Source organism: Equus caballus, chromosome 10, assembly GCF_041296265.1.
Source record: "Equus caballus isolate H_3958 breed thoroughbred chromosome 10, TB-T2T, whole genome shotgun sequence".
Classification (NCBI taxonomy): Eukaryota; Metazoa; Chordata; class Mammalia; order Perissodactyla; family Equidae; genus Equus; species Equus caballus.
In genome coordinates, this window is record NC_091693.1 from 37,129,284 (window position 1) to 37,144,975 (window position 15,692).

General features: G+C 40.0%; 1 protein-coding gene across 6 annotated transcripts in view; it reads right to left on the bottom strand.

Moving 5' to 3' along the window:
- Positions 1 to 1,961: 1,961 nt before the first annotated feature.
- Positions 1,962 to 15,692, bottom strand: part of COL12A1 (collagen type XII alpha 1 chain) — a 108,525-nt gene continuing 94,794 nt past the window's right edge. For 3 of the 6 annotated variants that reach the window (XM_070225142.1, XM_014733816.3, XM_070225141.1), the window contains 8 exons: positions 13,785 to 13,838; positions 12,283 to 12,354; positions 9,070 to 9,105; positions 8,897 to 8,963; positions 7,400 to 7,588; positions 6,389 to 6,457; positions 5,214 to 5,384; positions 1,962 to 4,178 (listed from right to left, as the gene is read on the bottom strand). In XM_070225142.1, coding sequence (XP_070081243.1) covers positions 4,168 to 4,178; positions 5,214 to 5,384; positions 6,389 to 6,457; positions 7,400 to 7,588; positions 8,897 to 8,963; positions 9,070 to 9,105; positions 12,283 to 12,354; positions 13,785 to 13,838 — 669 coding nt within the window. In that variant the 3' untranslated portion in view covers positions 1,962 to 4,167. The remainder of the gene's footprint in view (positions 4,179 to 5,213; positions 5,385 to 6,388; positions 6,458 to 7,399; positions 7,589 to 8,896; positions 8,964 to 9,069; positions 9,106 to 12,282; positions 12,355 to 13,784; positions 13,839 to 15,692) is intronic. The other 3 variants (XM_005596795.4, XM_001914742.6, XM_070225140.1) reach the window with 1 other exon arrangement.

Below are 15,692 nucleotides of genomic sequence, written 5' to 3' on the forward strand. Positions count from 1 at the left end.
ACTCTTTGCATAATCGGTTACCCTTTCTAAGGCACTCAGACCACTTGAGGACAATATAATCAATACCCTTTTTATTATGGAGAAATTATGACTAAAACCAAAGGAGGAATAATCTTATATGCCAAATACAGTGCAATGGATATAATAAATAGTAAATACTTAGGAATAATCACATTGACCTTATTTGTACAAAAAATAAAATGTAAATTTTATTTGAGCAATTGCATAGGCAGCATAATTCTTTGTAGACTCAAAAACAGATGCTCACAAATCTGAGAATACATACATGCAGCCACCTGTTAAGCTTGTTAAACTGTGAATCCCATTGTACAAAATACTCCATAAAAAATACTCAGAAATTAGGGTCTATGTAAATACTACTTTTAAGTTTTGAAACCTTTCCCACTGTAGATCTCGTTAGAAGCTACAATCTCTTCCTACAGTTATTTCAGGCTAGTTTCTTAAAATTAAGGGTCCTAGCTTCAAATATAAATTATAAGTGATGAATTTCTTATGCTTCCAAATTTAAAGAGCTAGAAAAAGCATTTCACGTTGTTCTGTATTCCCCCAATGAAAGTTTGGACAAATAAATCAACACTTACATGTTTGATTTTGTGGGGTTTCATCGTTAGTTTTTATACCCAGGCTATCTGATCTCTTCTCTCTATAGCTTGTTAGTGTGCGCTCAATCAGGGATTACAAAAATAATTTTAACATAAGATTCAGCAAACTTAAGGAAGAAATATACTATGAAAATAAAAATCACAGCATGCATTTCAGCTAGTTATTAATTTTGTGCTTATCACCTGGTTAGGACTGCCTTGGCCCCTTAGTCCCTTGGCCCCTCTCCCAGAACAAACTAGAAGGTAGTGACTGAGTGCCTTGACAACATCAAGAATCAAACTCACATCTAGCCACTGAGAGAAGGTGAAATTCCTTTGTACCTCCATTCTGTGTGGCCCCGGGCCACAGCTGGGTCAGTGACAATCTGAACTGAACCCATCTTTAGGCTTCTGATACAGAGGTGCTTCATCAAGGAGCATCCGAAACCCAAATGAATCAGAAATTAATCAAAATAAATTCACAGAACTTTGAGGTTTGAAAGCTCCCGCCCAGAGACTAAGCGTTCCCAGGAAGGGAGGGGGAAGGGAGAGTACCTGCTAATAAAACTGGGTGAAGAACCCCGAGACCTAGAATCTTAGTCTTGTTCTGGTACTAATTAGCCGAGTCTGTTTCTTCCTATGAAAGCAAAGAATGGGACTGGGATGACCTCAGTGGTCTCTTCTAACTTTAAAAGGTGTACATATTGGGAATTACAGGTGCATGCTATGAATTTAGCAATCTGCTTAAAGCCTCCTGAATACAATACATCCATTTATTGTCTATTCCTTTTGATCTTGGTCTCCAGAAAATACTTAACTCAGACGTTTTGCTCTGTAGAAAAGTTTCTATCACTACGACTCAATCTTCAATTGATGTTAGTTCTTTCAAACCAATATTTACATGGTTTTCTTTGATATTTAGAATGATATTACCGCATTTGTAAAACTGCAAAAGGAAGGTATCACTAAATGTAAAAATTTCCATTAAGGAATTTTCCTTTCTGCAATTAAACATGCTATAGGTAAAGTATGGTACAGGAAAGTGATCATACGCATATGAAGTCATGTGGCTGTCAGAGGTTCTTTGGTTGTTTGGGGTCTCCTAGGATACCTAGTTGTTTTTCCATCAACCCACACATCCTCTACATTCCTAAAAGATCCTTTGGAATCTGCGGGGCTTTTTAAGGCTCCCACCACTCTGTTTTATGACTTCACCATATCATTAAAAATCTAAAGTTATTTAGCATAATTTAACAGTCTTAGCAAGATGTGTAACCGTATCCAAGGATATGAATCTGTTTGTTGTAACAACCGCCTGAACACTCCAAAAGGCCATTCAAAGAAAAATCATACCACGACAAATTTTCAGTAGTTTTATTGAAAAATGCCTCTTTTGTTTCAGAAATAAATAATATAAGGCAGTGAAATTCACAATCTGCAGTTAAAATATAAAAGCAGCAATTCTACGGCCATAGTCTTGCAAACATTTTCCAACTGCTTTTGATAACTAAGAAACATTATGTTCTGGAAAAAAAGTTCATACTAAATATACAACACAAACATGCAATTCCATCTGTGCAGAATAATCTGCAATTTGGCATAAATGTTAGTGTGTCTAAAACAAGGAGGTTTAAGGCAATAAGGAACTGTATCCCGTCGATACAGTAATTTCAGCTACATGACTTAAGTTTTGCGGTTGTTAAAGACGTGTAGGAGCACTCTATGCCCTAATGTATAACAGAAGGGAAAAGAGGAAGATAGATAATTGCAATGGAGTTGACTTCTCCCTCCTTTTGGGTTTCAGGAGGGGTATTACTTCGTGGTGTAATTGAACTGCAAATAAGTATTGGAAAAGATAAACTGCCCTCTGAAAATATACAGTCGTTCTGGGTTCCAGGACTTACTGCTTGACCTAGGAGTGTCATTGAGGCTGCCGCCGTGCTAGCTAAAGGCACAAGGCACGTTCTCTCCTTGCCGTTTTCGTGAACAAAGTACTGTGCAAGCATTTCAAGCGCAAAGGCAAAGATGTCTACAGACTGCGTGCAGCGAGCTAGGCTTCCTGCAGAAAGAAGGTTCCTTGCGCTCAGAAAGGGTACTCTTGGCTGAAGCAAGGCCGGAAGAACCACGGAGATAGAACGCACACTGCTCTATCTGACCTGTGGACGAGAGTCCCAACACCTCCCCCCAGCCTGGCCGCGCCGCGCGGCCCCAGCTTCAAGGCCCGGGGCGGCGGGACCTGGCGCGCCGCCAGCGCGCGCGGGGAGGCTGCTCGTCGGCTGGCTGGTCGGCGCCGTAGTCCTCGTACTCGTCCGCCGTCCGCTCAGGCTCCACTGGCACGACGAAGGGCTCGCGCTCAGGCAGGTAGGCCCCGCCCTCGGGCACGTAAGGCTCTGTCCGATTCAACATTACAGTTATGGCATGATTTGGAAGGCACACACATAGCAAAAGCTAGATCATCACCCGAGGTGATGGCACGCCAGTCTTATCTCACAACTATAAATAGAAAAGTTACAATGTTCTGATGACTCTCATTTGCAGAGAGAATTTGATGATGATCAAATCATGAAATGGCCCTTTTTTTAAACCTTCAAAGATCCAGCAGTAGATACAATCATTGCACAAATACCTGGGAAGGGTCAGAGAGACTAGGCCAGACAACTGCAAACGCAGAACCTAGGTGGGATTTTTGCGAATCCCCAAGCAACTGTTCATGACTTCAAACTCCTCAATTCAAAGAACAATTTGGAAAGACGGAGAGGTGAGGGGAAGATTTATTGGCTCCCAAAAACTGAACTGGGGAGGTGAAAATAGGCTATCACCAGGTAACATACAGTACATGACATTCTCTGTGGCTCTCTCCCCCGCAGACTGAGTTACAGCTGCCGGGTGAAGAACACCAGTGGCTACAGCGAGACAGGAAGAAAAACTGTGACTATAAAACTTTGGTTTGAAAATCGCAGTTACGAAACCCAAATGAGAGCACATGTACAAAAAATAATAATAGTAAGACACATGCCCTCTGTCAGACATATCACTATCAAGCAAGAGATGAGGAGCTTGCATTCCAGGTCATGCCGGCTTAGAGAGAGCGCAGGCTTTGATGCAGAAGCTTGCCGCAGAATTGTTAAGTGATTTTAGTGGACAGGGTCACATACAAATCATTTACAAGCCACAGTTAGTTTATTATTTACATAAGACATTTCTCTTTAACCAGGTTAATTGTTTTTCTCAAAATGGCATGATTTCAGCTGGTTAGTAGTTTTATTATGCGCCTCTTTCACAACCGAGGCTCCCCATGACTGTGTGTTTGAACTTTTTTTTTTAATAATATTTACCTACATTATTACTGGAATGCATGAAGCTTATAAACTAACACCACTGCTTTTGTCTCATTCAAGTTAGTATAGTCTCCACCCTCCTTTATGATATCAATCCAGTTCATTAACCATATCTGTAGTGAGATTCCATACAGACTCATTTCCTAATAAGCACGTGCGCAAACATCTCAGAAACAGGATTTTCATGTATTCAAACTGTAAGCAGCACTGGCGACTTAGAAAATTTGTTAGCCGGAACCTGAAACAGGTCAAAGATGATAGTGTTTAAAAGTTGAATTACTATGCAAAAAATATATATACACATCCATCTAAGTATCTAATGGTTAAAGTATATATATATATATATATCCATATATTTCCAATTATTCACACATACCATAAGGCAGAGATAATTTAAATTTATTTTATGAAGAATTAAATTGTAATTTTGTGAATGGGTTGCATGAGAAATTTACATTAAGATTCATTACTACTTCTGGTCATATGTAAGGATGCACATAAATATATAGATATATAGATATTTAGATATCCAACTACTCATGCACTATTTGCTAGTAGCCAACCATATCAAACAGCAGTATCGTTTTTAAAACTTGCAAGATGCTTGAGGGTGCGCTGCTGAAAAGGTCACCACTGACCACAGCATGACTTTCTCATTTCCAGATCAGCATAGCTTCTCCGTCCTCACATTCCCCAAAATCAGGCATAAGAGACTTCTGCCCTCTATAATCGTCAAACACTAGAATTTCACTACCAACTCTTTAAAAAGTATTATGTCCTAGATTTCATAAATATGAATTCCTTGGACAGTGTAAGACAGTGAATTATTTTTAGTTGTCTGCACCATGTTATCAAATAATTTGCCTACACATTAGAGTCCCAAAACAATTTTTATATATATAACAATTTTTATATATTCTTGACATTCCATAATTGTATTCAACAAATCCCTGTTCCCAGCCTTTAGGTTAAAAAAAATTTCAATTGGTAGCATTCTTTTGAACTCCCAAGAGAAACAGAGAGGTTTATATGATGTCATTTGGTAAATGCAAAAATACAGGAAGGAAGAGGATATAATTACTCAACTCTTAACAATGAAATAATGTTTTATGCTTTGAGAACCCAATTGCTATATAATCAAAACACACAAGTGAAAGAGTTGGTATCTTCAAGAAATTCTCACATCAACCTTCCTCCAATCCTAGGGAACTCCATTTCCATGAAGGTTGTTTAATTCAGGTGAATTTGGGTTCCTACAATGGCAACAACATACCTGGATAGCCTTGCCCGTTGTATGGGATGCTGGCACACTGGGAGGAGTCACAGTACCCAGGAGGACCTGGGGGGCCTCGGATACCTGAGTTTCCAGGACGACCAGGGGGCCCAGGGGGACCTCTTGAACCTGTAGACCCTGGTGGACCTGTTCTGGATTCTCCTTGTGGACCTAGTGTGCAGGTAAAACAAATATTTCCTCTCTTATTAAATACATCTCCTGAGGCAACCAACAATACTTTGGCACCTCCACTGCCCCAAGACTAGACGATTCATTAGTGTCTGGCAAGAAAATATTTCCTTAAGAAATCACCAATATGAACCAAAGTGTGGAACTTTCTTACCAGTGATTCATAAAGAGTTAATGTCAGAAATCCAACTACTTTAATGATTTTATTCAAAGAAAACTGACTTAGCAAGAATTAAGCCAAACTGAAGATAGGAGTGAGTTCTCTGGTTTGCTCCCACTCTCACAGAGGTAGGACCACCTGAAGGGAATGGCAACATCAGCCACGTCAGATGCCAGGAACACAGAGAGCACCTGCTCCTCACCTCCAGGCTCTGTGAAGCAATGTTGTTTCTGGACTAAGTGATAGTCACTGATGGTTAACATAAACCTAAAGATTTAACTGCTAGGACTGATCTTGGTTGCAAGGGTCTCGTGGACCTTATAATGAAGGAAAAAAATTATTTTCAATCCAGTAAATGAGATGCATAAAAAACTAGATGACGATTATTTCTTTCAAAACATCAGTAAAGAACCTATGAATGAAATCTTGCGGTGTGTCAGGCTTTTTAGTGAGACTGTATTTCTCAGTCTACTAGCAACATCTTGAAGAGCACTAGAAGAAACAGGAAATGGCACTATTCTTCTAGGCCATGAGGCCAAAAAAACAAACAGGAATTCCATGAAAAAGGAAATAGCAACCCTCTGTGTCACTGAAACTCATTCCCTCATAGAGTAAAGTTATAGTGAATGCTTAAGAGAACACAGTCAAACATTTTTTGAACAAAGAGAATATAAAAATAAGGAGCTTATACAAGCTGAACCTCTTGCTAAAATGTGTTCCATGCTCTAGGAATGCCTGAAGCTACCAGGGTTAGGCCGTGGCTCCTGGGGGCTGTAGGCTCTCAGTATTTATACCGTGTACTTACTTGATGTTCTAGCAAACCTACCTGGGGGGCCAGGCAGCCCTCGCGGTCCTGGAGATCCAATACCCCTCTCGCCTTTCTCTCCTGGCAAACCTAAGGAAGGACAAAAAGAGAAAGCGCAGGGAGAAAATTATCTGAAAACATGTCGTTTTCATCTTAACTGATAATACTTGATTCAAGTAATTCATTTCTCCTAGTGAAAGCAGAACCTAATTTTTCACAGAAGTTTACTCTTTAAGCCAAATTCTTTCTAGACATTTGTGTAATTCCAGATTCATGGCCAAGAAACATATCTGGCTACAAGTCAGGGGAAAAATTATTTGAAGAAAACAAACATGTCGAATATATTTTTTTAGAAACAGTAATTAAGGACAGAAATTTTGAATAAATAGTTACAACCCATTGAAAAACACCTTATCTTTAGTAGCCCTATTAATACAGTATCCAAACCATCCGAATTATAGAAATATCTAAGTTTTCTCCAGAATAACAACTACTTTGACAAAAGCAAGTACCCAAAGTCCTGAACCATCTGGACTCAGATAATCCTACTTTTCTTCTTTTCCTTCAATTACACTTATCTACCATGAAATTAAAGCCAAACAAACACTTAAAATGAGTGCCAGGTCCTGAATAAAGGAACCAAAAGAATTTGGATCTAAAATTGTAGGGCTGCTTAGGTGTATTCAATTCCTGCCCAAGTCTTGCCAGTCATAACAATTAAGAAGATTTTAGTGCCTGATTCAGTTTGCCAAGATTACAGATTTTCCCGTTAACAACAACAATCAGAAAACAGCGTTATCTTTCCTGAGATCTCCTGACACAGTCATCCAGTTTTCTAAGCCATGGATCTCGATGGCTTGTGGCTGCCCGCACAGGAAGACAGGTTCATGGGCACAGCTCTCCTGGGGCTGTTCAAACAAGACTAGCTAATGCAGATGGCCAGGTTCAGTGTCCCGTGCCTTTCAACCTGACCCAGCTCCTACCCTTGCAGATTCCTTCCTTGATCCCCATGCACCAGCCAGAAATGCTGACCTCGTTCACCCGGGGGGCCCTGCATCCCTGGTGTGCCGGGGAAGCCTGGCCGCCCCCCAGGTCCTGGTTCTCCTCTGGCTCCCGCACTGCCAGGGGGGCCTGGGGGACCCGGCGGGCCCGGCTGGTTGCGACTGGAGTGGTAATCATTTGGAATCTGATTCAGCATCTGATTGAATCTGCTCATCTGGCCTACAAATAGAAATAAGACTTGTTAGTAAGAAACTCAATAAGGGAGGGATGAGAAGGTGGAACTGTTTTCTCTTGGTGTCTAGTGAAATGCATCTCTATTCGTCCCTCCTCCAGGAAACATTCTAGTTAGAATCCTAAAAATAAAATAAAACCCTCCAGCCATCCAGGACAAAAGGATCCCTCATAAACAACTGTCTCCACAAGCATTGCTATAAACATAAAAAACCCGTAAAATTTAATATGGTTCCCATATGAAGCTCTGAGGTTTGCCAAAAGATGTCACTCAAAAAAGGCCCTTTTTAAATTAACAAATTATACTATTTTTGTGTGTACCTAAGGCAAGGATAATCAGGCCTTAGTGTAAATGGGGGTCGCCTGTGGGATATGTTGAAAAATACAGATTTCTGGGCCTCCTCTCCAAAGACAGTGATTCATGAGGTTTAGGGTGTGGCCCAGGAACCCTCATTTCTAACCAGCAGCCCAGGTCCTTCTTGTGCAGGTGTCCTGACTGAGCCTTCTGAAAGAGGGAGCCTGAGCGTGAGCCACACTCAGTGCACAAGCACGGAGCCCTATCACGTACCGGGCCTCACGGAACAGGAAGAGAGAGGCTGTGAAAAATAAGGGGCAATAAAAGGTCCCCACCGAAATGGACTTTCTACGATCAAATTAATCTTGGGGGGCCTGCTCCCACAAAATCATAGAATAACTTAAGGTCATAATATAAAAGATCCAATGTTTGCTGCTTCTATATATTCTCAGATGAAGATCAGTATACATCCTAATATGGAAACCGAAAAACCCTTCTAAAATATGATTTTGTATCAGATCGAATATAAGGATAGCATTTTTTTACCCTGGGTTATTATTTTATCTTGCTGACAATCATTAAAATATCACTAGCTTTATCTAACCAGATACAAAACTGACAATATATAAAAATAAGAGATCATCAAAAATGAAATAGAGGGCCAGCCAAGGTGGCACAGTGGTTGAGTTTGTGCGTTCCATTTTGGCAGCCCAGGGTTCACCGGTTCAGATCCCGGGTATGGACCTGCACACTGCTTGGCAAAGTATGCTGTGGTAATGTCCCACATAAAATAGAGGAAGATGGGCACAGATGTTAGCTCAGGGCCAGTCTTCCTCAGCAAAAAAGGGAGGATTGGCAGCAGATGTTAGCTCAGAGCTAGTCTTCCTCAAAAGAAAAAAAAGAAATAGAAACATATGTCTTAGAAATGTCATGACTCACTCTGAATTTTCCTGCAATTAATTAAAAAAATATTCATACATTGAAAAGAAAAGAAATTTTACCACTTATCAATTGTTCACAGACTTGTCTTGCAACTGCTCGCATCATGTTCTGAGAAGCAATGTCTCCCTTGGTAATTAAATCAAGGAGAATCATTAGTATATTATTTCTATAGTTTCAGACTTCAGTGTTTAACACACAAAACAAATGGAAGTAAATTTTAAGAAATACATACTCTATCGCCTTTCTCTCCTTTCAGTCCAGATGGACCCTGAAACACAGGAATTTCATATATTAGAAACTGACAAAAATGGTCTAAAATGACTCATGGACATGATGATGAAAGAGAGCAAGTTCTGTTTCCTAACAAACTAGCAAAACGACACATCACATTTATATCCATGTTACTCACGTTTTGCTTGTCTGTAAAAAGGAATCAAATCTCTCTCTCTCTGTCTCTCTCAGAAGCACATGTCCTTCAAAATAGTGCTGAGATATGAATTTTATGATCACAAATTTAGAAGTTATGTATTATGCATGCATTTTATGATGCCATTCACAGTATAGGCCTGAAACTGAAATACATATGAAAATTGCCCCTTGTAACATTATCGTTTCTGTCACGGCTGGGTAGCTCAGCTGGTTATTGTAGATTGTCCATGAGCTTGATCTTGGTTCAATTCTAGTAAGAACCACTGGGCTTTTTGTCAATTCCCTAACTAAATATATATCTCTAATTTCTTCCAATGATTTTTTGTGCATTGAGTATAAAAGGAACCACCTGTCTCCCTTATTAAATAACTGAATCCAAATGGTGGTCCCACATCCAAACACAAATACACAACATTTGTCCCTACTCTGTCAGACCTCTCACTGGCCATGAGAGGCTCTTGGAAAAAGTTTCCTTATAGTACAAGAAGTTTTTATCTTTTAGTAATGTATTTCCAGGCTGCCAACTGCTATCACGGAAGGAACATCCAAACCACTGACAAATCTGATATTCAGATCATATTACAAACCAAACCACTTCTTACAGTCCCCACCCTTTTGTCTGAACTCCAATATCCCCAAACTGGTCTCCCTACTTCCCATTTTGCCCCTGTCGAGTCTATTCTCCACACAGAAGCCAGAGTGATAGTTTTTAAAGGAAAATTAGATCACGTCACTCTTCTGGCCCCCAGGGCTTCCCATCACACTTAGAATAAAATAAGAATTCCTTACCGTGAGCTAGATGGTCGAGTGATCACCTCAGCCCAGCTATCTGACCTCTCTTCTGTTCCTCTCCCTTCGCTCCCTTTTCTTTGAGTACCTGGGCCTCTCTGCTGGTCCTTCACATGCCAGGTCCACTCCTCACTCCAGGCTTTTCTTCATTCTTTTCCCACTGCCCAGAACCCTCTTCCCACAGATCTTCAAGCAGCTTGCTCCCTCACTCCGTTACAGTGTCACCCCCTCCGACAGGCTCCCCGGCTACTGTCTCTAAAATAGCCACGTTCCCACCACCACAATTACTCTCTAACCCCTTACTCTGTTTCTTTTTTCTGCACGTCACTCCTCATCGCCAGAAACTATCTTGTTTCTTCACGTTTTTGGTCTATATCCCCCACTAGAATCTCATGAGGGCAAGGACTTTGTCTTGTTCACTGCTGTATCTGCAGACCCTAGAACATGCGTGACTAGCACATTTAGACAGTAAACAAATAAGTTTTGAGTAAATGACTAAGAATGTTCCACAAGCAGCTCCTGAAAACATCCCCTCTCTGACATCAACAGGTTACAACAGCTAATGACAAGCTAAGGGCAACTGAGCCAAGCTCTCTGCTAAGACCTTTAGACATCCATCTGCTGGTTTTGGTTTTAGCAATTAAGGGAGGCTAGAATCAAGAAGAAAAGGAAGGGCAATTTGCTACTTAGAAGGATGAGGAAGATAAAGAGCAAAAAGGGGGTAGATAAGGTTCAAATAAATGTTACCAAATTATAATCATAAGAAAAACTGAAGTTTGGCTCTCCCTTTGCCAAAAGCACTAGACTGGTATGGAAACACTATTACTATTTAGTTTGGAGCCTTTTGTAAATTATAGGAATTTTTTTTTACATCTACTGTTACTTTGGGATTGCTCCTGGTGTGTTTTTTTAATTTACTGCCACCCTGAGATTGTTCTAGTATATATGATTTGTAGAAATCATCTTTATTGCCAGTACCTAGAGATCACATTCAAGTAAAGGAAGTAGAAATTTCTTTCAGGTTTCTAGCTGCAGCCATCAATTACTTCAGTAATATTCTTATGTAAGACTCTATTCCAGTCATGGTAAAATGAAATAGAATTCTGAATGGGTAGGAAAGTTCCACATACTTTTAACAGCTCTTGTCAAGTTTCTCCATGATTCATTGAGCAAAAGAGAGTAATAAAGTAATGTGCTAGGGTACCCGCAGATTATAAAGCATATCAGGAGTCCTTTCATCTTGATGATGCTTGCTGAATTTTATGTAAACATAGAAGGCGTTCCATGTCACATAAAGATTCTACCCTGTTTGTTTAATATTAAAATTTTTTTTAACTTGGGTTTATGTAACTTGGACAATACTTAAGAAAAGAGACATTCTTTCCGGAGAACAGTCCTGAGAGATCTGTGTCATCACAGACTTAATTATCTTTAAGATTTTTGTATTTTTATATTTAGAATTCTATTCAGACCAAAAAAACTGCTTAAAATAAATTCATGCTTCATACGTACAAATAAGGAAGCGCTTGTAGAAAAGAATATGAAGGCCAACAGTCATTACAAATACTTCTGGATATTTTAAGAACTTCAAATTCAGTTTTAGAGATACTAATTTGAAAATACCAGATATGCATAACACCATCTCAACTATTATTTTAACCAAATCATCTGAGTAAAGGAAAATTAAACTGAATGTAAGTTGGAGCAGGGCAATCTAAAAACGTAAAATAGTGGACGAGATCAATTCTTTTCATTCTGAGACTCATCTTTGAGGACCCACAATGAAAAAGAAAAGAGCAGAGGGCCTGGCTGGAGCAGGCTGACGAGGTGTTAGCGACATCTCTGCACGACGGGGAGAGGTGCCCTCACGTCATCGTCATCAGATCATCAGGTAGTTCCTGGCGTAAGCAGCATACACTCCTAAAAGGCACGACTGTCCTGCTGACCCGGCTTTCAGTGTTTACACGTGCAGAAGTATGTGTCTGGGCTCATAATCTCATTCTCCTTTTAAAGAAACTCTATGACCCCAATTTCATCCCAGAATATTATAACTCAGAAAGAAAAACTTTAGAACTAGTACCAAGTTAAATCCATGGGCTTAGCATAGTTTCAACAAATGCTTCAAACACATGACAGCAGAGATAACATAAATATGCCAACGCCCTGCAGCCTCCTTGTTACTACGGCCACAGTGCAATGACTCTGCACGCGCCAGCTGTCCTCTTACTGGTCTGCCGTGGTCTCCGGGTTTGCCTGGCTTCCCACTTGGTCCCGTGACTCCTGGAGAGCCGGGGCTGCCCTGCAACACACAAGCCAGGAAGGGAAGGTTGCGATGAAAGGAAAATCCCATCTGAAGTAACTAACACAGTGTGGCCAGTTTTAAAAGCTTTTAAAAGAAATAGCACATATTCACACATTAAGGAGGAGTCAAATCAAATTTTAAGATAAGATGAAGGGGAAAAAACTTGAAAATTCCCATTCAATCTTTATGGACCACAATATATAGCTCTAAAATATATTTCGAAAGCATTTGAAAAATACATAAATACATATAAAACCAGTTTCACAATTCACAGACTGTGATCCTAGTAAATTGGCTACAAAGTGAGTTTGCAGAAAGCAGTTTGTGTTTTTTAGTTTATTCCTATTACAAAACCAGAAAACCCATCAAAAGACAGGAGTGAAAATTCTGGCTGGGAAAGAAATTAAGAGGGTTGCCGGCTTTGTGCTAAATTAGTCGTTGTAGCGGCGACGTCTTCCCTGTCTGCTGGGAGCTGCACTCTCAGCCTAAAAACACCTTTGGTGCATTCTCCACCCTTCCATTCTCTTCCGTCATAGCCATACCACTCACCCCAGCAAAATCATGAGAACTTCTCCCTGTTGCTTTTAACACAGCTTCAAGACATTTTAGCCATATTTTTAGTCTAATACATGTAATATCTACCACCTAATACATTATGTTCTGAAGCCCAAAATTTCCTTAAAATAGACTCATTAGATTTTGTAAAACAATTAATCCTTTACCTCGTCAATTATGCAAATTTTAAGCTCTATAATAAAGACCTAAAATCAAAGTTTACTATACATTTTAAACTCTCCTTTACCTGAGAACATATATATAAAATACAAATAATAAAATTATTTTAACATATGCTCTCAAGTCTTCATATCCTGCCATAAGACATGACGAGCATCCAGCACCTCAAACAAGTTAATTGGGATCTCACCTGGATGCAGGTATATAGATGCCATTTTCAACATCATTGGCTTCAGTATTTTCCCCAAAGATCTTAATTAGAAGACCTACTTGGGTAAAACTTGCTTCCTCAGAATGACTGACAGCTGTTCAGTAACAAAGGTCCTTATAATTAAATATCATAGACCACAGATTCTTAAAATTCTAGAACAGGAATTAACCAGTGAGATCATGAAACCCCACCACTCCAAGTGGGGAGGGAAGGAACTGGGGCACTAACCAACTAGTCGCCAAATTAGTTAAGCATATTTTTTCAAATATAACCTGATTAAACAGAAAGACTTTATATTTTAACATATCTGTTTTCTCTAGCCCATCTTGACTTAGGAAAATAAAACACACAGTTCCCTTGATGGTGCACCCACAGTACAGATGAAATGTGCCTCAAAGGTTGGGTTACCAGGCTGTTCCCTCAATGATGGGGCAGGGAGTTTGGGCTGGGGCAACAACAATGTAACCCATTCCATTCTTACCGGTGGCCCAGGGGGACCCCTGGGTCCCATTGCACCATCTTTTCCAGTAAAGCCCTATTGTAAAAATGAAATTAATATGGATTAGTGAAATACTGACCAAGTGAAAAGGAAAAACAATAAACAGGTGGCTAAGAGTGAAGGGTGAGGAATTTAACCCAATTGCAGGTGAACTTTCAATATAAAAACAAATATACAGAAAAAGACCTTTCCAACTTGTTATGCCTTTTCCTGATAATTAATTTCTATATTCATTCGTTTATATAGTTATAAATAAAATTACTTTAAGAGTCAAACTCCAAACTCCAAAGAAGGTAGATTCTTTTTATGAAGATACCAGCTTTTAGAAGAGTGTAAAGAATTCCAAAGGAAGACTGATCCTTTCTGCTGAAAAGTCAATGTCCACAAACTGGCCCAGGAAGGATCAAAGTGGGGTGAAAGGAACGTTGGTGAGAAAAGTACACGACATCAGAAAAGATGAAGGAGAGGCCAACCACCTGACAGAAAACTCCCTCCCTCCTTCCCCACGCTATGACCAGACAGCCAGGGCAGGACTACCGACGGCCGAGCTCCTGGCGAATTTCTCTCCTCTGCACAAAAAAGAGGCGGAGCTGTCCTCACTGCCCACCACTCAAAAGAAAGAAAATGCTCAGTCCTCAGTTAATTTTTTAGTGGCCGGTCTCTCCCCATCTCACACAAAAGGCCAGACCCGCATCAGTGTCCAGTTGATTGGGAAGCAAAGAGGGGCCCCAGGAGCACAGCGCATCTCTGGCAGGCTCGAGCTCTGGCTCTCACGCGGCTCTCTGGACAGTGCCAAGTGACCTCTGCCTGGAATGAGTCACTCTGCTGCCCAGCCAGCATTCATCCCAACAGCAGATCTCTGAAATCCAGCCGAGGATTTCTGAGTCAGGTCGTTTTTTATGATTGTTGCATTCTTCTGTCAAAGGAGATTTTTGTCTTATTTTCTGCAGAGAATAAGAGTGATAATTTCATCCATATTCTTGGATTCTAGCAAAAATGAAAAACATTTGGGTCACTGCCTGCATTAAGTATCCACCCTTCCATTGATTTACAACAAAGGAAGTTTAAATTATTTCTTTAAAACTGTGTTAAAAATCTATCACCCCCTCCCCACATTTTATTTTTTTTGTCAGAAACTTATAGTGATAAAGATTTCAGACTGTTTTCTGGAAGATCTAGGCCTGCTTAGCAAAAAACAGACTCCAAGTTCATCTGATGTGCCATCAACATTGCTTCTGAGAGCCACTTCAGAAGCAGAAATGCTCTGGTAGTATTGCTTGAACAGTTTGAATAGCATTTCTTCCATCTGAGTTTCTCCAACTGCTATATAGGAGACTTTTTTAAAGTAAGTATCATATTTCTCAATAATCCTCCTTCAGTCAGTCTAAGAACTTCCTGATCAACCATTTTCTTTTTTTCCAGGTTTACTGAGGCATAACTGACAAATAAAAAATGTATATATTTATGGCATACATGATGTTTTGATATACGTATACATTGTGAAATGATAACCATAATCAAGATAATTAAGATACCCATCACCTCACAGTTATTTTTTCAGTGTGGCGAGAACATTTAAGATCTACTCTATCAGCAAATTTCAAGTATACAATATAGTATTATTAACTGCAGTCACCATGCTGTACAGTAGATCCCCAGAACTTATTCATCCTGCATAACTGAAGCTTTGTACCCTTTGGCCAACACCTCTCCTCTCCCCACCTCCTCTGCCCCTGGCATCCACCATTCCACTCTTTGCTTCCATGAGTTCAGCTTCTTTAAAGTCTATACATAAGTGAGATCACACAGTATCCACCTTTCTGTGCTTGGCTTATTTCACTCAGCATAATGTCTTTCAGGTTCAAGGTTCATCCATGTTGTTGCACATGA